General features: G+C 40.2%; 3 protein-coding genes and 1 pseudogene across 4 annotated transcripts; 1 reads left to right on the plus strand and 3 right to left on the minus strand.

Annotated features, from left to right (window-relative positions):
• Positions 1-1,014: 1,014 nt before the first annotated feature.
• Positions 1,015-3,432, minus strand: LOC146488014 (sodium/potassium/calcium exchanger 3-like). The gene has a single exon (XM_085125233.1). It carries the CDS (start codon positions 3,392-3,394, stop codon positions 1,850-1,852), a length of 1,545 nt encoding a protein of 514 aa, XP_084981359.1. The 5' UTR covers positions 3,395-3,432; the 3' UTR covers positions 1,015-1,849.
• A 3,082-nt stretch (positions 3,433-6,514) lies between these two features.
• Positions 6,515-8,820, minus strand: LOC146488015 (uncharacterized). Its single transcript, XM_085124410.1, has one exon. The coding sequence runs from the start codon at positions 8,431-8,433 to the stop codon at positions 6,808-6,810; it is 1,626 nt and encodes a 541-aa protein (XP_084980536.1). The 5' UTR covers positions 8,434-8,820; the 3' UTR covers positions 6,515-6,807.
• A 1,636-nt stretch (positions 8,821-10,456) lies between these two features.
• On the minus strand, positions 10,457-13,742 carry LOC146488016 (uncharacterized). Its single transcript, XM_085124421.1, has one exon. It carries the CDS (start codon positions 12,756-12,758, stop codon positions 11,154-11,156), a length of 1,605 nt encoding a protein of 534 aa, XP_084980547.1. The 5' UTR covers positions 12,759-13,742; the 3' UTR covers positions 10,457-11,153.
• Positions 13,743-14,718: 976 nt separating this feature from the next.
• Positions 14,719-18,738, plus strand: LOC146488017 (sodium/potassium/calcium exchanger 3 pseudogene; annotated as a pseudogene). Its single transcript, XR_014867468.1, has 2 exons — positions 14,719-14,810; positions 15,814-18,738. The product of XR_014867468.1 is annotated as a sodium/potassium/calcium exchanger 3 pseudogene (transcript).
• Positions 18,739-24,028: the final 5,290 nt, after the last annotated feature.

The following is a 24,028-nucleotide window of genomic DNA, read 5'->3' on the forward strand; positions in this document are numbered from 1 at the left end:
ATAAAAGGGGCTGGAATGCTCGTCGGAAATTTTGAATCAATCCCCTAAAGGAGTCCAATCTGGGCGTCGCCCAAACTTTTTTGACCCCCAAAAGAGACTATTTTGAAACACAGACAGATAAAAAATACAGCTACTTTTCGCGTGCAACCCTATACGAGACCTTCGCAGCTAAAAATAAAGCCTTTTTTTCCAGAACACCCTGAGACCAAAATCTGAAATTTACACCCCTAAGCAAGAGGACGAGCATCCCCGCCCCTTTCATACAAGAGTCCCCCCCGGGAGCATTTGATGTAATATACATCAAATATCACCTGTGCAAGAGAGGAGGTGGGTCTTGGGTCAACCACAAGTTAGCAGTTCTTCACAGAACATGCGCATTTTATCTGTACATGCATGTTTTGTTGGGTGAACACAGAAGACTTTTGGTCCCTTTATGTTTGAAGATGTCTAAAATAACTTCCTTTTTCAAAAGGCCCTCGACCTCTAACACAAAGGTGACCGAAAATTATGACATCTTGCCCATAAATGACAAGCCACAAAAGAAAAGAGCTGATTATCACCCAAGATCTGCAGTAAATTGGTGGCTAACTGTCAGGATAGTGGTAAAGGAGACCAAACAATTGAAGGGGTGTGTGGAAAAAGGCCCTAAGTGACTTTTGATGTAAGGTCAAATTCTCCTTTTATTTCACAAGCGAAAACAAGAAAATTTGGGAGGAGATTCTAGCAGTTTATCAGAAGTCACTTAGAGCTTTTTTTCAGGCACCCCTTCAATTAATGGTTACACATTTGTTCAAATTAGGAAAATTGCAAGTGAACTTACATGTACCCTCAGTTCACAGTTTTACCCAAAAAAGAAACAATCTCCATAGTATTTCGTGGCTTCTGGGCCCAGTTGTTCAAGGCCGGATTAGCTAATCCTGGGTTAACGTGAACCTGGCTGTGAGTTTAATTACTAATCAATAAAGATTATTCAAAAGGACTTTTGTTCCTCAGTTTTGACTTCGATTTTTCTAATCACCACTAGCTTAAAATAAGCTTTTAAAAACATTTTTAATGAGCGAGATGAAAACCCCGGTTCATTTTTAATTGGGGATTAGCGTTTATCGCTTTCGAACAACCAGGCCCTGTATTCAGAAAGTCAGTAAGTTGGTTGACATGATAACATGGGCTTATATTTATACAGGTCTTTAATTAGAAAATGTTTTTTTTTTCACTTATAACAACTTTATTTAAATATTATGAAATAGATGATCAGTACACAATGAAAATTCTTGGAAAAATTTTCCGCGCCCCCAGCAGGAATCAAACCCACAACCTTCCAGTTACAGACTAGTATCTATTTCATAGCACTGGGTGGTTGGCTGGTTCCCTAACTTTATTGAAGAAAAAACTTCAAATGGGTAACAACAAAGAATAACTAAATTCCCATATTAAGCTGTACCCCTGAAATTACATAAAATATCTAAAATTGAATCTACATAATTATATACAATAAAAGACTCGACTAACAAGTAATACATTTAGGAGTTGATAATTCACCAATCAAAAGCATATTAAATCTGAAGAGAAAGGAATCAGGACAGGGCCAATGTTCCAGTTGCAAGATATGCTTTGAATTGGGTGTTCATCATACTAAGTTAATGAGCTCCTGTTATGTGGGTAACTTATGCCTGAGTGCGATCCCCCCATCTTCCCTTACATGTATATTTTTGTAAAGAAAAAAGCTCTGGAATCCAGAGATACCAATGTAGTTCTGGGCTCTACAAATAATGGCTACCCCATTAACGAAAGTATGGTCTTAAAGTTGTAGTAAACTTGTTGAAGCTCTCTGTCAACTAGCAAGGTTTCTCTATGTCTTACAGGTTGGTAGGTTAAAATTCCCAAATAGATTGAGCTCAAATAGAGTTGCAACTGAGATGAAAGCTAGGTAAAGGACAAGAAATATCATTCCAAGGCACTTATTCAAATACCATTTGTTTAAAACTACAAGGAGGAAGGTAACAAATACAGTGCCAAACAGAGATATAGAAGTGTAAATTATACTACCACTCAGTACATTGACATAACCTCCAAAGTCAACTATTGTTGTCTTCAAAAGCCAAGGAAGTCCTAGACACAACAAAATGTCAAACACATTGCTACCTATCGTGTTGGATACAGCCATGTTACCATCTCCTTGACGGGCAACAATCAGGCTTGATATCCCATCGGGCACACTGCTCCCTGCTGCCAGGAATGTTAAGCCCATCACGACATCAGGGATGCCAAAAGTAAAGCCAATTACTGACACCATCCAAACCAAGACATATGACAGCACTGCAATCCACATCACTGATACAAAGAATGAGACCAGGTACCACTTCTGCCATCTGTCTCTACGGCAGTCTGGGATCGTCACATAAAACAAGCAGATAACAGGTAACGCCACAATCCACAACGACCGTGAAATCAAGCCTTGAGGAACTGAAAATGGAGAATCCTCATTTTGATCAATAATTCTAACTTCCTGATCTTCCACACTACCCCTGTCTTTATCATCTTGTTTTAGGAGTGATTTTCCCTCTTCATTGTCCGCACTGTTTCTTTCAACATCAGTCTTCTGTTCGCTAAATCCTGTTAGTTTCTCAAAGCGGCCTTCAAGGGATTGGTTAAAGTACATGATAATAACATACAACAAGTACATGCTGACCAACACCAACGCCTCATACCAGTAGACTTGCTTGTCATATGTTATGATGATCAGAGCAACAATACTCAACAGGTAACACAAGGAGTCACGCAACAACGGCCACCGTGACAGACGAAGTGCGGAGCCAGCGAACAAGCCACAAATGGCTACAATAAATAAGATATTGAACACCGCCGAACCCACTATAGTTCCGATGCCAATGTCGCTCTTTGTAAGAAAAACACCGATAATGGAGGTGAATAGTTCGGGGGCAGAACTTCCAGCCGCCATGAAAGTGGCCCCGGCCACGTCAGAGTGCATGTGTAATTTGTCAGTGATCTGTTCGAGCGAAGGAACGAAATAGTCATCGCACACCACCGCTAAAGCGCCGAACATGTATATCGCTAAAAGGAAGTGAATTACGACTCCACCTTGCTTTAGTCGCTGGTTCTGGGTCATGAAATCATCCGGGAAGTCATCAATGGATGGCTTGACACAGTTCTGCGACGCGGCCGACTCCGAAAGTAATGTCAATAATGCTGCCATTTTTTCCTGTATCATGCTCGAGTTTCGTTCAAACCTCTTCGAACGACTAGAACTTACTACTAGATCGTTTGTTGGTAAGAACGTTGGCCGTATTGATTTGTAGAGAAAACATGGGAACACGAAGCAGGCAAAAACGACTAGAAGACCAGCCCGGGCCAAAAGGCTTCGGTTTCGAAACATTCCGCATCCGTGTCAGAATACTCAGTTTCGAGATGGCGTGGGAAACATTCCAGATGGGTGGGGGTGGGGTGGTTCCCCAGTTTTAAGGCCAAGGGGACACGTTAGTACGCCTCGTAAGAACTTGTTGTTTTAGCGGCGTATACTCTTAAATAATGAAACTGGTTGGATTAAAGGATCGAAGAGGTTGTTTTAAATGGCACAAAATCGAAACAGGAAGAAACCGGTGAAAGAATGTTTACAGTCGAGAGTAGGGATATGGAAATTTACTGAGAAAATTGCCTTGCCTAGGCTTGTTGTTTAATAGGTAGCAGCAAGTCACTGATGGTATTTTTTTGTGTGTTGTCGATTAAAGTACTTATTAAATCACACTTCTCTATGCACACTACAGTAAACCAGTTGGGGAGAAGTTGAAATGGTAGGCAGCGTGGTAGAGTGGTTAGGGCGCCGGACTTAAATATAAATAAATCATGATAATATATATCAGTGAAATCCGGAGGTGCCGGGTTCAAGACCCGCTCTGACTAACTGCAATTGTTTCTCAGTAGCTCCAGTAAAGCTGGTCTGCCTCCTGCTAGTTGGGATTTTTGACCATGTTATTTTCAATAGGCCATTTCCGAGTTGATGTGAACCTCATCATGAAAGCGAGGCTAAGTGCAAAGTTTTTATTATGAAAATTAGTTTTCATTTATATGCAAACAAAACTAATTTTCATATGAAAATCTTTTGCACTTAGCCTCGCTTTCATAATGAGGTTCACAGCAACGCGGAAATGGCCTATTTAAATGATTTCTTTGTGACTGTTTAATGCCTGGCCTCACCAGCACTTGTGCTCAGTACTGAACACCGCGGAAGCCCGCTCCGAGGGTGCATAAAGGCTATATAATTTTATTTATTTATTTTAGTCTAAAAAAATAATAGTAAGTGGAAAATACAGGAATTAGTCGGATGGGCCGATGGATGAAATGATATTCTTTGGCGTAAAACCGACATGAAATCTTCGGAGGGTTGAGCAAAAACATGATTCGACATGATGGAATTCGAAGTGAAGGAAGTAAACATATTCATTTCTAAAGGGATTGTTTTCAAAGTCATTAGGATTAAACACATTTCAATGGAATTTTTGAGGTAGTTCACGGGAGTTTACTACGAGTAAACTCATTTCAAATGCATTAATCCAATATTTAAGTTCTGTAATAAGGACACAGTTTGAAAGGTATGAAAGATGACATCCAGCAGCCGGCTTGAAGATTTATCATGTGTCAGGTAAATTTTGTTTAATTAAAGTTGAATATGATCTCGGTTTAAAAAGAGAATATGAAAGATGATGATGCTGATGATAAAAAGAGCATTTTACATGGAAATAAAGAATTTCTTGCAAACCATGCATCACTGACTGTGTATTTTAGCCGAACCATAGTAGATACTGAATCATCCAAAGAACATCCCATATCTACTCTATATAAGTTTAATTACAGTATTTATCGCTTGTGATATTTTGTTTTTCTCGAAGGGCGCGCGCGGGGTAGGGAAGGGAGAGGGAGGGGAGGGGGGTCAGTGGGATTGAGGTGGTCATCTCTTTTCTTTCGAGATGAAAATTTGACATTTGTTTTCTTCTTGTACGTACTAAGTGTGACGATGAGTTTCATGTCAGATATTTATATTTATGCCATAATAGCTTCCGGATACTCGGTTTGGGTCATTTTGTAGTCAGAATATATTCATACAGATATTACAGCGTAAGAGCGTTTGAAGCTGGCAGACATTGTGTTCTGAAAATCCCTGAAAATCTAAAAATTTGCCCCTACTGTACATCAATGAGGTAGAAAATGAAATCTACTTTGTTTCTTCACCGTCATTTACATAAGCAAACAAGGAAAACGTTTTTCAATGGTCTAACTTTAAAATATCCAGAGTTTAATGCTCTTAGTGTACAAAATAATACTTATTTCTCTTTAATAACATTGACCCTTTTATTTGAAGAAACCTAGGTTTCTTTGTTTTTGAGGCTTTTCAGAAGAGGAAACAAAGATCATGAATAAATTCATCGCTGTAAATTACTTTATTTTCGTTGCTGTATAATTAATACTGTACTTTTACTATTCTTTTTTTTTTCTTTCTTTCTTTTTGCAATACCATCTTTGTATTTGGGAATGCAATTGTTGTCGTTCTTGTGTCTCCAGCCATTAAAAAGGACTGAACCAACGCTTAACCGGTGAGGGTCTAGTTTGCCTTACTTCTCATGTACTCTTCCTTTCCCGTAAATCAACGGCTTGAAACATTAGGTACAGTAGAGAAATAACCAAGTTAATATTAAAAGAAGAGAAACGCCTCTTAGTCCACGGAATGTCATCTGACCGATCATTCTCGATCGTCCTCAGAGCCCTCTTTCCTTTTGGTCAGCACCCAACCTCGTTCCCAGGGCTTTTTCCCTCTCCCAATTTTAAAGGGAAAAAGCCCTGGGAACGAGGTTGGTCAGCACCGAAAACGCGTTTTAACATTTCAATACATTTGTCTTTATTAGCGAAACATCTTTCGCTAATAAAGATTACAGAACCTTTTTAAGACTCTCAAGGAACTTTTTAAGAAACAGAGTACAAAGCCATTAGTTAGTTTTACTGTAATTGTTTTCCGTCAATCCTGTTTCTGCTTTATAATTTGTAAAAAACTTAATTTAATTTAATTTGATTTATTTTGTAATTGTAATTATTGTAATTTAACAGGGAAGAGCCACCCAGCGGATCTGTTAATAAACCTTTATTATTATTATTATTATTATTATTATTATTATTATTATTATTATTATTATTATTATTATTATTTTTGTCACATTTTGCAACTAGCAAGGGGTGGAAGGATTTTGTTGCTCTTACCAGCTGCAGACGAATTTGTCTGTTGTCTTTTGGCCCTGTGATTGGCCAACAACTCAAATCTCCTAGCAACGGTTAAACCGTTTCCCACCCAGTCGTCTTTAGGAGATAACACCAGGCGCTTAGCCGCCGCGCCTCAGCTTCGAAGAAAACGCCTTGTTACCAAGACATTGGAGAAGCTCGCATGACGAGTTTCGGGCGAAAGAACAGCTTACGAAATGTAGGAATAGAAAGGACGAGAAAAGACATAACACTAGTTCATTGTGAGTTTAATTTGACTTTGTTTGAGAGAAATTAAACTTAATTTAATCGAACTGCATTTTTCCTATCGCCCATGCTCTCATTTGCATTCTGAGGCGTATTATTTTTAAAGTTTGACCATTTATCTGGATTTGATTGCGCAGTAAAATGCATTGTATTGTCACTATCGTATGTGTTTCCAGAGTTACTTTTTAAGCCCGTTACATCCCTAGCTGTTCACTGTGGAAACACGATTTAGTAGGCGGTGTGTATGGAGAAACTTATGACATCAACTCGCTGTATTTTTCAACTAAAAGGCATTTTGCAAGGCTGGTTGGCCTCATGAAAGCGCCCATGCAAAATTAGCAAGAGATTGGTGCTAGTCCATATAGCTACCGGTACCACATTTACTATCGTCACCACCATGTGTCTTTTCCATTGTCTTCGCCAAACAGCCATTGCGGCCATGTTCTGATAACGAGTTGCGATCACGAGAGACACGCTGGTGAAAAACCACTCAATTACCAGTGGCACTAAAGTGTGAACGGCAAATGAAGACAGCAGCTTTAAAAGGGAATCATTTTGGAGGTAAATAAATCGATAGGAGTATAGAAATCCATTGACCGATACTATGGCACTTGATTCAAACAACATGCTCATGATGGTGATATCAGCCATTAGCCTCTCACGGCGAGGAGTGCGAAAACTTCCCCAAGGAGCTGACCGTCGTCTTTTCCATAGCATGTGACAAATGTGATCAATCACAACCATGGTGCTTCGTTCCATGACTTCTGCAGCGCCGTGAATTATTCCAAGGATAGCGATGGATTGCAAACTGTCAAGATCCGCTTGTAAAACTCGAAACATAATAGCTGTTCCACAATGCAACGGCACCAAAAGCACATACGAACGTCCCGGATGGGTGGTGTTCCACAACCGCTGAGCGCAAATTCGCGAGATCACCTTCAGAACTATTCCAATGAGAGGAGCAAAGACTGCGATTATCAGTTTGCCTTCTCTGTTTTGTTTGTTGTACGATGGGTAAATAAAAGTAACCATTATTACAGCTAGAAGAAAACAAAAACAATTGGGGATTGTCATTTGAAAGAAAAAAGCCAGCTTCTGTTTTGTTGATTGCGCCCTTATCCCGAAGTGACTCGTGAGGAAGTATACTTGCCAACATACACTGATCAAAAAAATAATGTTAAGTGGAATCTTTTGTAGAGTAGAAATTTTCGACTTAGAAATCCCTAGGGCCTGTAGAGCAACACGATAAAGTGTGTCCAAACAGTACGTGAGGCAAGAAACCAGGATCAGTTTTCTTTTCACACCCACTAACTGAAAAGGACGAAAGAGAAATAACGCGTTTGCCGAGAACCACATGTAAATGAAAAGACAGAAGACAATGCTAACAATCGTTCTCATCCACTGTATTCGTAATGGAATTAAGTTGCCCGATTGGAATTCACAATCGTGCATAGTTTTGTAGCTGAGATAAGAGATTAGCATGTACAATGTTCCAACAACGGAAGCCGAAAGTAGCGAAATAGAAGCTCCAAAGTACATTGATTTACAAACTGAAAGAAGGAGGGACGGTCTAAGTTCTTTCCAAGCCATGGCTCCTTCTTCGTCGACGTGTGGTTCATCTTCATCTGTTTCTTCGTTTTCCAAGGAACATGCGTCTGTCAGCCTTATTTCAATACTCCTGGACGTCAGGTAGTCTCTTCTTGTGGCCTCTTTGTCGCTGTATTCTTGGTAAATAAGCTCACCAACGGAATGATAATACCATTCTCGACCTGTGGCTTCTATGGGATTGTATCCAACAGACTCTGCAGTGAATTCAGGTTCTTCTGGGTTGTAGTGCTCTGTCACGCTTCGCGTAAAACTGACCACGAAGTGGCCCAACACCTCTATCAGTGGACTCGCACTCATATCGATAGGTACAAATTGATAATGCAATGAAACTTAAGTTTTGAACGGAAGAAACTTTATGCTAATTTTTGAGGTTTGAACTGAATGAAAGAAAATGAAATGCTGGCAATGATAAGCTGAGCTGTGTACAAAAGCCATCAAATACTGTATATTGCTTTACATCTCAGAAACCGAAACGTTGACGGAGATACTCAAGTTTCGTGTGTTTGGTGGGACAGAAACTAGCTTATTAATTTGTCGGATAATCCTTTAAATAGAAGAAAGACCCTCTCAGTTCTTTACGCAACTTAAGCAATTGCGAAAAGAGAGCCTGAAAAAAATTCAGGCCTTCAGCTGGGGCCCGTTTCTCGAAAGTCCCGATAATTATTGGGGCCCGGAAAGCTGTTGTTGTTTACGTTCAAGATCGAGGTTTCAATAGTTTTGCAGATAATATGATAAAACTACCAGTTAACGAAACAAATTGAACTGGTTTGTTTGCTAGGACCCGCGCTTTTATTCCTTAGATTTTGATTTGAATATTTGATTTCGGGCCCTAAAAGTTACCGGCACTTTCGAGAAACGGGCCCCTGAACGGGATTCGAACCCGTGACTATCGCGATGCCGGTGCGGTGCTCAACCAACTGAGCTATCAAGTTATTGTAGCTATACTCAGTCCATCGGCCAAGTACATTGCTGAAGAATCCGTCAACACCGTGCACTTAGGGGCGGTTTTGGACCGTTCCTTTCCGGTGTTTTCTTTCCGAACTATCGCAGGTGTTGCGCGGCTCTTTAATTTCGCAGAGCTCTGATGATGGGCGCAAGGGGCGGGACTGACTCTGCAGCGTGCGTACTCTCAGCACTTTAAAAAGGCCTTTAATCTGACACGAAATGTGAATAATGAGCACTGTCTTAGTGAGCATTTTAGTGACTCTTTTTTAGTAGGCCGAGCATTTTAGTGCGAGAAGCAAATCTGGAGGAGCAACTCCCGCATCAGTCGGCGCCAACTTTCCCGGTGGAGGTGGCGTTTTCCAGCAGTAATCTATTATTCCATCTCTGTTATTAAATTTTCCCATATTTTTTGAAAACATTTTTTACATGATAGCTGCGTTTGACAGAAGGTTACCATTGAGACTGTTACACGCAGCAGGGACAGCAGTCACTTGGCTCTGAAGATGACTCCCGCGCAGGTTGTCGAAACGTCAGTCAATGTCACCTCAAACAGTCCTCACTGAGTCAGGACTACACTCACCTGGAGGATGATAATTTACTTACTTATGACATGACTCATGGGTGTAAACCATTTACATAACAACATTGTTTTCTCTCAACCAAATTGATCTGACAAAACCAAAAAAATGGATGGAAATCTTTCAAAATCAGCGAGAACCTGATAAGAAAAACGTTTGAGAGTCCTGGTAACAATTCTAGTCTCAAAAATCATAACTCTCCCCTAAATGCCATCCTTTTAAAAAATAGCCCTCCCCTAAATAGCGCTCAAAAATTAGTGACCCTCCCCCAAATCTAGTGCGCTCCCCCCCCCCCCCCCTTCCCACTAAATATCGAGCAGTCCCTTAAATCATTTTAAATTTTATACTTGGGAAATGCTATTGTGCTAAGCAATGGATTTCTGCGTTAGTTGTGGACTGATGTGGGCCATTTGTCTCGTTATTTCCACCAGCCCCTACCTCTTACCGCCTCTACCTCATCCATATTAAAGTACCTGTCTATTCACTCCTGTATTTCGTGAGGAAACCTAATTCCTAATAAGCCTCGTGGTTTCGCTTAGATTTCCTCGCCATTATTTAGCTTTAACTCGAAAACCTGTCAGATTTGTATTGTAATTTGTAATGTGTGTAGTGTGGCAAAAAAAATTGTAAAATGAAAATTTTAATTAAAAATAAGGTAGAGCAAAAGTTTTTTCCTAAGGAAAAACAGAGAGACCAAGATCGGTTGGAGAGACCAACCCATTTTCCAACCACCGACCCTCCGATCTTCCTACCGCGTCTCCACAGTTGAAAAGATCAGAACTGTGTCATTTTCAAAAGAAGCAAGCGAATAAAAAGGAACAGTAACGTGACAACAACAAGCAAAAACGTCTTTACTGTAATTTCGTTATTCCACTAAGTAGTCAACAAAGGAAAGTTTCTCTAAGTTGTACAAGTAGTTTTTCTTTGATTCATTCTTTCGCTCATTTCTCCCATTAAAAAAATAAAAATGAAGATTGAAGAAAATTTCTGTTACCCGGCTCATGTAAATCAGAAAATGAGCTATATGAAGAAACCGATCCGGTCCGAACCTTCTAGCTTCGAAACTAGTGTCATCGAATACAGAAAGAGGTCAAATTAATGAATCCGAAACTTACCTTGTCAGATCAAAAAGTGCATATTCAAATGACTTTCGTTTGTTTTTTATCATGTAAATTTGCTCATCGGAGTTTCTCGTTATCCGCGCTGAAATAACGACTTAGTCTTTGACCATATCACTTTATTTGAGGTGATGGGTCCACTTTATTTGGTTACGGATCGGTATCTCAATGGGCCAGAAAATTTAGGACCATCAGTAGAGACTATTAAATCCATATATCTAAGGATCGTCAGTGAATAATACTTACGACTTAACGGTGCGATGATTCCAAATTAATTTCCCTTCAGGCAAATCTTACAAGTGTAAGACAGAATTTTAGGAACTCAAATGGACCAGAACAGGTACGTAATGCATGAAAAAACTAGTCTTGTTATCAATCAGGTAAAGGGCATTTTGCAGGGCCGATTTAAGGGTTCACTGAAGCGCCCTTGAACAACTGTGAAAAGGTTTGTGCTAGACCACAAGGCTAGCGGCATCGCAACAATAACTTCAAGTAAAACATGTCTTTTCCAACGCCTTCGCCAAACGGACATGACAGCTATGTTCTGATAACGGGTCTCGATCGCTAGAGACACGCTGGTGAAAAACCACTCAATCACCAGCTGAACTGAGGTATAAATAGCAAAGGATTCTAGTAAATTGAAGAAGGGTTGGTTTTGAAAGTAAACAAATTGATACAAGTATATGAAAGCGTTAACAGACACTATAGCAGTTGATTCAGACAGCATGCTCATGATAGCGATATCAGCCATTAGTCTCTCACGGCGAGGAGTACGAAAACTTCCCCAAGGAGCTGATTGTCTTTTCCATACCGTGTGGCAGACGTGATCGATCAAAACCATTGTGCTTCGTTCTACGACTTCTGCAGCGCCGTGAATTATTCCAAGAATAGCGATGGATTGCAAACTGTCAAGTTCCGCTTGTAAAACTCGAAATACAGCAGCCGCGCCACAATACAACGCCGCCAACAAGACGTAAGAGTACCCCGGGTGAGTGATGTTATATAACCGCTGAACGCAAATTCGGGATATCACTTTCAGGGCCACTCCAATGAGAGGAGCGAAGAGTGCGATTAGCAGTTTGCCTTCGCTGTTTTGTTTGTTATAAACCTTATATAGGTAATCGGATGAGACGAAAAATACAATCAATGGTAAACAAGTTGGCGTTGCCATTTTCCAGATTAGAGTAAGCAGCTTCGTCCGGCTCGGTCTTTGGAAATGTCTTGCGAGAAGATAGAATTGTAAAGAGAGACTGCCAATGAACAATGCATACAGTGGAAACTGAAAATACACAGGCTCCTGATAATACGGTTTTCCCAAGGCTTGTAGAGCTACCCGGTAGAGTGTATCCAAACAATACATAGCGCAAGAAACGATGACGAGTTTTCCTTTCACCCCTTTTAACTGATATGGGCGAAAAAGCAGAAGTGTAGTAAGAAAGAACCAGGCGTAAAAGAAGATATCCAAAATAACTTCGGAAATTGTTCTCGCCCATTGTACACGTACTGGAATCACTTTCTTTGGCTGAGTTTGACAGTTGAAGGAAGTTTTGTAGCAGAGGTAAGAGATCAGAAAGTATACTGAGCCGATGACTGGGGCGGCTAATAGTGAAATGGAAGCTCCTATGCACATTGATTTACAAACGGTATCCAGAGCGGATGGTCTGAATCCCTTCCACGCCATGGCTCTATCATCGTCCTGCGTATCTTCGTTTTCATCTGGTGAGCATGCGTTTGTAACCCTTACAACAGGACCCCTAGACGCTAAATAGTCCCCGCTTGTGGCTTCTCTGTCGCTGTATTCTTGGTAAATAAGTTCATCAGCAGGATGACAATACCATTCTCGTCCTGTGCTTTCCAGAGGATTGTAGCCAAAAGACTCTGAAGTGAATTCAGGTTCTTCTGGGTTGTAGTGCTCTGTTACGCCTCGTGTAAAACTGAACACGATGTGGCCAAAAAACTCTATCAGTGTACTACTACTCATTTCCACTTAATGTCGTAAATGAAACAAGAGAGTAATTACGTACCCCACAGAGATCAATCCGGCTCAACGTAGCGCCTTTTATAGTTTAGCACACTTGTCTGTTTCCTTAATTCAGACATAAATAATCTAGTTCATATACTTAATTGGTTACCAACTGTTGGTCAAGAGTGTTCCGGAAACAATAGCGCATCTGAAAGCACCTGAGACCATTTGCAGATAACATTCGGTACGAGTGCGAAATCCTCGTACATTCGAAACAGGCACCCGATAACATTAAAATAAAGTGCTTAAAATATCGTTTGCTGAGTTCCCGGTTCGTTTCATACCCTTTTTAAAGAACCACTATATACAGCCGAACCTCCGGCCCATGTGCGACCACCTCTCGTAAACGACCACCTCCCATATCAGCGACCGTATTTATCGACCGCGTATTTATCGTTATATATTACATTTTTGGTTACACCTTAAAGCCTTGCCCGATGCATGACAATATAGCTAGGCAATGCCTATATATCTCGGAAAATCTTGCCCTATCAAACGATCAAAGCTTCATGAACTCAATAAATACGCTATTGATAAAATACAATCATACAACAAGAACTAGTTTTGCTATTACTAACAAAAATCCCAACTCATTAAAACAATATGTATCCACTCTTTCTTCGAATATAGAGAAAGACTCTAAAGTGCATCGAATGAAACTTATTAAGATGAATACTAAACTTAATTTTTATTCCAAATTCATAAATAATACTAACGGGTTCTGATTGCTATGATCTGGTCAAGAATATGAGACACAGGAGAATTCTTGCCAAATGTAGAGTTGGAAACCATAACCTTCAAACTGAAAAAGGTAGACATACAAAGCCTGTACGAAATAACAACGAGAGAGCTAAGAAGCTGCGAATGCTGCCATTCAAAAACTGTAGAAGATGAGTGCCATTTCTTTTTCGACGGCCTGTCATATGCTGATTTACGGAACAACTTGTTTTACGACATTAGAAAATATTGTGAAAGTTTTAAGAATTTATGAGACGAAAATCTAATTGCATTTTTCTTCAATAGCGTAGACCCTGTGATTTGTAAAAAAGTGAGCCATTTTATATATGAAGCGTCCTTGAGGCGTGATGATTTGTTAATCCGTAAAAAAGTTGCAATACCATTAATGTTATATGGGAATGCCAATAAAATATGTTAAAATGTTAAAGAATATCACGACACATTGTCAGCTTTAACTGGGTAGTTTAGAGATTCAAGCCGTTTTTATAATAAGAAGAAATAACGCATTTAAATCCAAAAATAAGCCCTTAAACGGTCCTTTTGACCTAAGGCTAAAATAAATTTAAAATTGTACCGTACGATATTTTCATTCAGTAATGAATTCTCTTCCAGTATCGAACCTCTGAGTCCGTGTTTAAGGTGTTCATGACGCTTTCTTCTCCTTAACTTTTTAGCGAACTTCTGAGAGCGACAAACCTTGTCAATTTGAGTTAGAGAGCCTTAATTATCAGAGGCACCCAACGAGAACATTTAAGGAAAATAGTTATTCTTTTGTGCTAGTTGCAGAACGTTTAAGGGAGTCAGAAGCTTTATCCCCGAACTTACGAGCTGTTGTCGGCCTTACGAAAATGATAGCTGGCCTTTTTACGCATTTTTTATGGCATATTATTTACCCTTCGAAAACGAAGGAATTAGTCACTTCAGGTGCTAAGAAATTTTGAGCTATCATTTTGCCGGCGGAAAAAATGAGCTTTTCTAAACAGCTAAATCCGCTAAATTTTTCAGACCCACTGATGTGGTGAAAGATATGCGAATTCCTATCTGATGTTAATGTTCACGAACACGTGTAGCAATGTTTAATTCGATTTGCCTCACCGGCGACGTGACAGGCGCTACAGCCTGCGCAAGAAAATTAACAAACAACTCTTGATCGTAATGTTTTGAGTATCGCATCTTTAACACTAAGAAAGTTCTTGATCTCGTGGGGAGCTGAGCAAAAACCAACTTCATGTCTAAGTTTACACACACACTCTCCTTATCATTGAAATTGTTGTGGCCAATGTATTATGCGCCGATCAAATCGAAACTTCAACATCCCCCCCCCCCCCGGGCAAACCCCGGGCATTTGACTATTCTCTGTGCCCGGGGGTGGGGAATTTGACCTTGCCCGGTTGGGGTGGGGAAAATTGAACCGGAAGTGTCAGGTTTCAAATCGCTTTTTGGGGGGGTGCCGAAGTCGCTAACAGCTATAAATACGTGTTTGGACGAGATGGAGGAGTTTAAAGGAAGAGATACAGCATTACAAAAAAATGTTACAAAAAAAGTCTTCAAAAGTGAGATGCTTAAATATTAATTTTTTTTTATAGATTGTATATAAACGATGTAGATTTTTTATACAATGAGTCAAGCTGCGGCTTTGTCCTGCAGTGAATAGTGAAAGAAATAAACACTGTCGAATGAAAAACCGCTTTGGCTTAAGTTGCAGAATATCCTGCCACTCGAACAGCATTCTACGGAGCCGGCTAACTAATTAATATGTATCTCTAGTTCTTTAAACGATGTAGTTTTTTATGCAATCAGTCAAGCTGCACCTTTCTCCCGCATTTGTGTCTGCAGAGGTTTTTAGAATAGCCATAAAACAGCAGTGAACAGTTAAAGAAAAAAAAAAAACATTGTCGAATGAAAAACCGCTACTTAAGCTTAAACTGCAGAATACCCTGCTACTCGAACAGTCTACGTAGCCGGCTAACTCATTTTAAATATGTTATTATGTATTTCTCGTTAAACAACCTTCGCCGTGTTTCAGAGTTAGAGCAGCTTACGCTTGCTGATTGACATTGTCCGACTTAACAAATTCAATTTCCAATCATTAGTTTCAATGTTAAAGTTGTGGTTTTTGTAGTAACTCATGACAGGAGCCGACAACGATTGTTCTTTAGGAGGGGCATTTGAACACCATTTTGGCCCGAGGGGGCGGGAATTTGAACGATCCAATCTTCAAAAGTTCAAATGCCCGGGGTTTGCCCGGGGGGGGGGGGGATGTTGAAGTTTCGAGTTGATCGGCGCATTAAATTAACCATGCTAAACTAAACATTTGTTCCCCTTTGCTTGTCTCATCATACGCAAAGGGAAGTTCCTTGTAGTAACGTTTGTATGTATACGACGGGACTTGTTTCACGAAGAGTTCACATCAAAGGACAAGTATCACAAGTCTCTCAGTTGACTTGTCTCTTCAATTCAACCGTCAACGATTTGAATTCGCGTGGAACAAGTCACAAGAGGCAAACATTGGTCATGCGGGCAAGATGATGGACGAAATTCCACGCATTGGTTCCTGCGCGTCCCACCGACCTCAACCGTCGTCCAATACACGAGAACGTCATGGGATCATCTAAAGGGCCGAATTTAATTTACGTTTAAACAACCTAAAACTGATCTTTGCCATTTCACCAAGAGAAGTGATTTAACTATTAGATAAGGTGATCTAAGGATCATCATGCATCCATTTCTAGATGCTTTTAACAAAGAAGAATCGATCCTGTACTGTTAGTTACAGTCGAGCGAGAAGGTTCCTCGGGTAGGATAGAAACTCGAGAATGAAAGCTTGAAATGGCGGCGTCACACACGCCAGCGCAGAACTGTGTGATGCCAGCCATAGATTACTTTCCGAGAGATTTCATGACGCAGAACCAACGACAGCGGCAAGGCGGACTTATTGTTCACTTCTTGTTGGCGGCGCACATGTTCGTTGCCATCACTATGGTATGCAAAAACTACTTCTTACCTTCTGTGGAAAAGATAGTCGCCAGGTGGCGCATGAACTCCGATGTTGCCGGTGCTACTGTATTGGCGGTAGGTTGCTCCGCTCCCGAACTATTCATCTCTATCATCGGTGTTTTTATAACAAAGGACGACATTGGTATCGGAACTATAGTGGGTTCTGCAGTGTTCAATATCCTATTTATCGTAGCCATTTGTGGCTTGTTCGCTGGCTCCGTACTTCGTCTGTCACGGTGGCCGTTGTTGCGTGACTGCTTTTGTTACATGGTGAGTATTGCTGCTCTAATCGTCATCATATTCGACAAGAAAGTCTACTGGTACGAGGCATTGGGGATGGTCTGCATGTGCCTGCTCTATGTTTTCATAATGTACTTTAACAAAACGCTCGAGGGCTTCTTTCAGGGCTGGGCGTTAGTTAGAAAGGACATTGAAAGAAACCTTACTGAGAGTGAGAAAAACAGATTGCTTCCAAAACAAGATGACGAAGATGAAAGTCCGCTCAGCGCCGGCGGTGTTCAAGACCTACAAATCTTTGATCAAAATAACTATTCATCATTATCATTTCCTCAAAAAGTAGTTTCATGGACGCTATGGATCATTGCGTTACCAGCCAAGTGCTTGTTCTATGTAACAAATCTTGACTGCCGGAAAGTTAGATGGCAGAAGTGGTACCTGGTCACATTTTTTGTATCGTTGATGTGGATAGCAGTGCTCTGGTATCTCTTGGTGTGGATTGTGTCAGTAATTGGCTTCACTTTTGGCATCCCTGATGTTGTGATGAGCTTAACATTCCTGGCAGCAGGGAGCAGTGTGCCCGATGGGATATCAAGCCTGATTGTTGCCCGTCAAGGAGATGGTGACATGGCTGTATCCAACATGATGGGTAGCAATGTGTTTAACATTTTATTGTGTCTAGGAGTCCCTTGGCTTCTGAAGACGACAATAGTTGACTTTGGAGGTTATGTTGATATTCTGAGCGGTAGCCTAATTTATACCTTAATATCTCTGCTTTTTACTGTATTTCTTGTCGTACTCTTCGTAGCTCTTAACAAATGGTATTTGAATAAGTGCCTGGGAAAGATATTTCTTATTTTTTACGTAGTTTTCATTACGGTTGCAATCCTTTCTGGTATTTACTTGTTTGGAGATTTTAATCTGCCAACTTGTCAGATATCTGATGCGGTCATGTGACTTGACCGGGCAGACACAAAACTTTTAAAAGCCTGTTTGTTTCTTTTTGTTTTTTTTTTTGTTTTTTTTTTAGGGGGAGGGGGGAGGAGGAGGCAGAAATCCCACATTAAAAAGAAGAGGGGTAGATTGGTACCGCAACAGTATCGATCCTCCGTTTTCTTTGTATCGAGGAAGGTTCGTTATGTACTTTTTAGTATATATCTACGCTAGTCTGAATTTTGAATTATTTCTGTTGTTGGGCAAGTTCCAGTTCCCGAGAGCCCATGCACCGATGAAGTTGTGGCGTACTTTGATTTCGAGCAAGTGGGCTCATTAGCTCGGTTGTTGAGTTTATTTTTTATCAGGTTTGTTCGTTTATCTGGCGCTTGAATTACGTAACATTGCACGCGACTGACATGCGACTTAACTGTGGTAAAAGTTGGGTGGACTTAAATTTAAGCTTATTGAAATTAGTTGATAATCGCCTTTAATATAATTTGCCAAACCGTTCTGATTTGTTTCCGAAAAGATACTTTTTTCATGTGTACATATGTGTACTTTGAGCGAGGTAAGAGGAAGTGAACTTAAATAACAGCGGGACGGTCCGAATATCATTTATAGATAGCTTTATTTAAAAGAGGGTTTCAGGCGCGGATCCAGGATTTTGAAATGGGGGGTGAATTTTTGTAATAATGTAATTTTTTATAGAGCCAAAGCCTGGTTGAGGTGTTTGAGGTCTGTGCAGCGAAGAGCTCTCAAGGAGCTTATTAACGTTAACAACAAAGAAATTATTCTCAAAAAAGCAGATAAAGGCAGAACAACCGTCGTTATGAACGGAGAAAACAAAATCAATGACGGACAGAAACAATTGGATGATAGAAATAACTGTCAGCCACTAGACGAACCAATGGTTAGAGACACATCCCAGAGAGTTAAACACCTCATTAATGCCCTTCATCAAGCAGGGTGCATAGACGAAATGACGGTTAAATGGTTTAACCTAACACCAAATCCGTCTCGAAGCCCAGTGTTTTATACCCTCACATAAATTCACAAACCGACATTAGTCGGAAGTCAAGACCTATCATATCTGGGTGTGATGGCCCAACAGAACGCCTATCATCATTCGTAGACAAACTACTTCAGCCAATAGCACAAATACAGGACTCGTTTCTAAAAGATACGACACATTTCATAAGGTTTATTGAAAGCACTAGGGTGCCTAGAAACGCTTTTCTAGTCTCAATGGATGTCACTAGCCTTTACACGAATATCCCACAGGAGGACTGAAAGAATCACTATAGTATGCAACGCATACGAGAACTTTCATGCCAATAACCCTCCTATAGCTACAAATTTCCTCAGAGAAATGCTCAGCCTTATACTGAAGGAGAACTCCTTCCAAACACACGGAACTGCCATGGGCACTAAAATGGCAGTAGCTTTTGCCAACATCTTTATGGCATCTATAGAAAAGGAGATCTTAAGGCAGAGCGTTCACAAACCACTAATGTGGAGAAGATTCATTGACGATGTATAGTTACTTGTGGGATACAAACAAAGAAGAAATAGAAAATTCATTGAGCAAGCAAATTCGTACCACCCTACCATAAAGTTTACCGCTGAAGTCTCACAATAAGAAACAACATTCTTGGATACAACAGTCTATAAGGGACAGAAATTCGAGAAAGAATCGATTCTCGACGTGCGCACACATTACAAACCTACTAAAACATTTCAGTACACAAACTACAACAGCTGCCACCCAGCAGGCACTTCTGAGGACAAACGCTTCAAAAGTAGTGTTTGACGAAAACATTAAAAAAATAAAAACACGCCTGGTATCGAGAGCTTATCCTAGTAACCTGGTGGACAAAATCCTCTCCGAAGTTAACTTCGCAGAAAGGAAGAACGCTCTTACACAAAAACAGAAAGTGCACAAGAAAATTCTACCCTTCGTGACACAATTTCAACCATCACTGCCATGTTTGAAAAATATTCTAATGGACACTGAATGGCATTTAATACAAAACCCGCCGCTACTAAGAGAGATATACAAGGAACCTCCCTTTATCTATTATAGAAAAGGGAAATCGCTTAAAGACATGCTTATTAAAGAAAAATTATAAAGGCTTTTATCAACACAATGGGCACACAGCGGGAGTCGTGTAGGTCTGTCAACCCCATTTCAACAGGCTCAAAATGAATAAATTGATTGGTAGAACCAGTCATCGCTAATGCACATTCTCCACCTCAATTAGAGAAATCAAATATTATTTCAATATTTGACGGATAAGGTAAAAAAAAAAAGGAAGGGGGCTCAAAAAAAGGGGGGGTGAAAATTCACCCATTTCACCTCCCCTGGATCCGCCCCTGGGTTTCTCCCGTTACTTACCCTGGGTACCAGAGGTATTTTCTCGTGTGCGACGAGGAGCTTTTCGGTCACTTTGACGACTCAACTGAACCGGAAACCGCGCATGAAAAGCCTCAGGCACCCTGGCTATCCTTCACTATGTACATATATAAAAACTGATATCACTCAGTAGAGGCCCTTCCAATTAAATTGTTAACAATAAAAAGAGTAAGTTAAGGGAAAATAATATTATATGGCTGGAAACAAAATTGCTCTAAAAGCACTATAAATTACGGTTAAACTGTATACATTCATGATAATAAAAATTTAATAAGTTAGTCGCGAAAATTTTATCACAAAAGTCAGTCTCGTACAATCGAGAGACAGACGAGAATTGTGAAACCTGTGAGTCAATAAACTTTGAAGTTTGCGGAGAACAGCCTGAAGTCCTGGTATTTTCTAGGGTTTTTGTGTACATGTTATTCGGCGAGTACAAATTGTGTAAGCTATTTTGTATGGACACCTCACAGTAAATTGTTGTTGGAATCATTACAATACACCATTCCGTGAAGAAATCTATTGAATTTCCAAGTATTCTATGTTGTAGTCGAGTTGTATTTAGCGAGAGCCCGTGTACCGCAAAAGTTCAATCGACGAGCATCGATCCCGCGCAAGTGAGTCGCTCTTGAGCTTATCCTTTTCTCCGATCCCCGGCCGTTGTCGCTTTAATCTGAAGTCGCTGAGTTCCGATTAAGTCATTTTCAACAAGTCGAGGCACGTGAGAAGGAAAATAGCCCTGGGCTTATACAACTTCGTGAGAAGTCTTAGACGGGCATATAAACGGAGGGGTTTATATCCGAGGGGGTTTAAAATCAGAATAAAAAACCTTTTTGAAACGAGCGAGCCATAGCAGAGTTGATCGAAATACGTTTTTCATTAACTGGTTTTCAATTAAGCTTAAGGAGTCAATATTGGGAAAAAAAAAATTAAAACAAAAAACACCGAAAGAAACTAGAGGGGGGGGGGGGGGTTATAGTCGCATATATTTTTTGGTTTGCAGGTAGATGGGCCTATAACCAGGGGGGCTTATAAGCGGCAGTTTACGGTATGCGAAGTTATGTAGAGCGGCGGGGGAGGAGGGGGGAGAGGAGAGATCCGCTTACCTAGCCCCAGAAGATAAAAATATCCCGGTCTAGTAGGTTTAAAACTGTAAGTATGAACCCTTTGGTAAAAAAGACGAAAAGGGGAAAAATTATAAAAGCGTCAAAATAATTTTTCTAAATTTCTGCAGGCCACGAGGTAAAAAGATTCCAAAGATCTTTTTCATCCCTAAAGTGCCGACTTTTCCCTAATAAGTAGCTCAAATAACTGCAAGGCTGTTAAGCTACTTATGTTTCTTTTGAGCTGATTAGACTTATAGTACAGATCCTGCGTATACTTGCAGCATATTCGTTCGCGATCATTTGCACTTTATTCTTTTCCCTAATGTCCCTAGTGCTAATTAAACCCCTTTGGAAGCCATATTGTCCGCAAAACCGTTACAGTTCATCCTAGGTCTCTGTTTATTTCAATTACTTACGCGGGTGCCCTCAAGGAAGACCGCATCAAGTTTTTGGTCGGGTATCTTTTTCTCCATTGTAGTCACAAAATGTAATGAATAAATTAATTAAACCTAAATTAAACCCTGTTGTCTCCCATAGCGGATTTTTTTGCTTTCTATTGCAGTCATTGTTTTCAACAAGAACGGTCCAATGAAAATCATTATTTTCTATTAAAATTGTTTCGTTGTGAAGTTTAATGCTCGGCCCCACTAGCACTTGTGCTATAAACACTGCCAAGGGTAAATAAAAGTTTTTTTATTTTATTTATTTATTTTAAATCATTATCTGGTCGAGCTGATGCCTAATCACTACTGGTCATCAACCTAACAAAAAAATTAAAGGTTTATTGTCAATTTTACTGAAAGTTTTCATTTAGCTCCTTGATGAGAGCAACTTGCTGACAGTACGTAATCAGAATATAATTGGCCCTGACGATAAATATGCGTTAATAACCAAGCGTGAGGTCAAGATGGCTGGATATTGGCCAAGAATGAGGCCAATATCTAGCCATCTTGACCGAACAATCTTGGTCAACAAAGGATTTATTACATGGCTTCATCTTCAAGTTAAACTACGACAACAAAACAAAACAGAACATGGAACTGTTCTGCTCGGAAAGAAATTCTTCATAGCCGGCTGGTATAAGGTTCATTTTCAGTGCATTTTTGGATTAGCATGTTATTGTGGAAAACAAGGAATCCTAAATTATCTTAAGGCTCTAATTTATAGTGGCTTAAAGGGAGTATACAACTATTGAGTAGGAAAAATGTAGATTTTCGCAAGTGCGGGAAGATTTGAATAGAACGGCAAACTCGCCATTTTCAGCCGATGATCGCGCGGTGGCGTAAATAATAAACATTTTTACACAGTTTTCGGCCTCCAATCAATAATTCTTGAATGAAACAATACATTTTGAAATTATATGCAACCATATAACGAAAAAAATAGAGTGGGTTTTGGCAGAAAACTGGGCTAAACTTTGATTAGATTTTGTTGTTTACAACAAGCAAGGACGCGGCTAAATTAAAAACGTGAGCTTCTTCGGCGAACTTAAGAAAAAACTTTTCTGAACTGCTCTAAACACTTAACTTTCAAGGAGGTTAAATTTTAGGAATCTTTACAGAAGCTGACTAAGTTTTATCTTGTCAACGTTCTTTATACATCCAGCGAGACTGATTTAGGATAAAAATTACGGTAAGATTCCCATTTAATGACCTCCACAAAAAGTTGTATTCCATGTACTGTTATCGAAGTTGCGTGGCCATGTTTTTCAGTGGTATGTTTTAAAAGACATACCGTGGGCGTATTGCTTAAACACATGCTTCCATTCTCCGTCATGAATATTCAGACTTCTGCTGTTCCTGGCGCATTGCAAACCTGGTCCTGTAACTTTGTGCATCGCCTTTTCAGTATAGTTTGAATTTCTTGATCTCGTTGGGTGCCTAGCTCTTAAGTAAAGCTCAAAGAAACCTTTGAACAGTTTATGTAAATTTTCATATGTAGCATGCAGTTTGTGGCGCCACACAGCTTACAAATCCTTTCATCGTGCTAAAGACAAGTATCAGGCATATACGAGAGTAAACTAGTACACTTGATTTATCTTTTAGCGAACGCAAGTTTCAAACATACTGAAAAGTGAGGGTTGTCCAATACACCCACACTGAGTCCGATGGACGAAGGCCTTGAACAACCAGACTCAACGGAAGTCAGTTCGCGAGAGACTTAGTATATACCATATTTTCTCGATTAAACGCCCCCGGCGTTTATTTAAAATTCGGCAGTTTTGACCCGGCGTTTTTTCGAGGCCGGCGCTTAATCGGGGTCCGGTTTTTTTTTTTTAATTAATGAAATGCGATTTTCAGCCATTTTTCCAGGTTTATTTATTATTACCGATCCTCGGAAACCTAGCTAGGGGCAGTTTGTCAGTGCTGGACGATTTTTTCGCTGTACAGCAACTATCCCAGTTATGTTACGCCGGTATTTTTCCTTTAAACGTTTATTAAAATACCAAAACAGCATACCGCACTTGGTATGTCGTAACAGTGACATTCATAAGGTTACTATTTACTTGTAACCGGTCCTTGTGACCTCGACCCCTAATAAACGCTGGGACCCCGATCAAACGCCGGGGCCCCGATTAAACGCACCCGGCCTTTATTTAAAAATCGGCAGTTTTGACCCGGCGTTTATACGAAGCCGGCGTTTAATCGGGGTCCAGCGTTAAATCGAGAAAATACGGTATACAGCAAACTATAGTTGAGAGGAGGGTGGAAAATGTCGGCAAACGGACTTCATCGGATCCGATGGAGACGGGTTGCCGTGGAACGAGTCCATCGGACTGCCGCCTGTCAGTTCGCGAGAGACTT

This window comes from Pavona decussata, unplaced genomic scaffold, assembly GCF_977016875.1.
Source record: "Pavona decussata unplaced genomic scaffold, jaPavDecu1.1 SCAFFOLD_12, whole genome shotgun sequence".
Taxonomy (NCBI): domain Eukaryota; kingdom Metazoa; phylum Cnidaria; class Anthozoa; order Scleractinia; family Agariciidae; genus Pavona; species Pavona decussata.

Coding starts and splice junctions, on each gene's coding strand:
- LOC146488014 (XM_085125233.1), bottom strand. CDS start 3,394: ATGTTTCGAAACCGAAGCCTTTTGGCCCGGGCTGGTCTTCTAGTCGTT.
- LOC146488015 (XM_085124410.1), bottom strand. CDS start 8,433: ATGAGTGCGAGTCCACTGATAGAGGTGTTGGGCCACTTCGTGGTCAGT.
- LOC146488016 (XM_085124421.1), bottom strand. CDS start 12,758: ATGAGTAGTAGTACACTGATAGAGTTTTTTGGCCACATCGTGTTCAGT.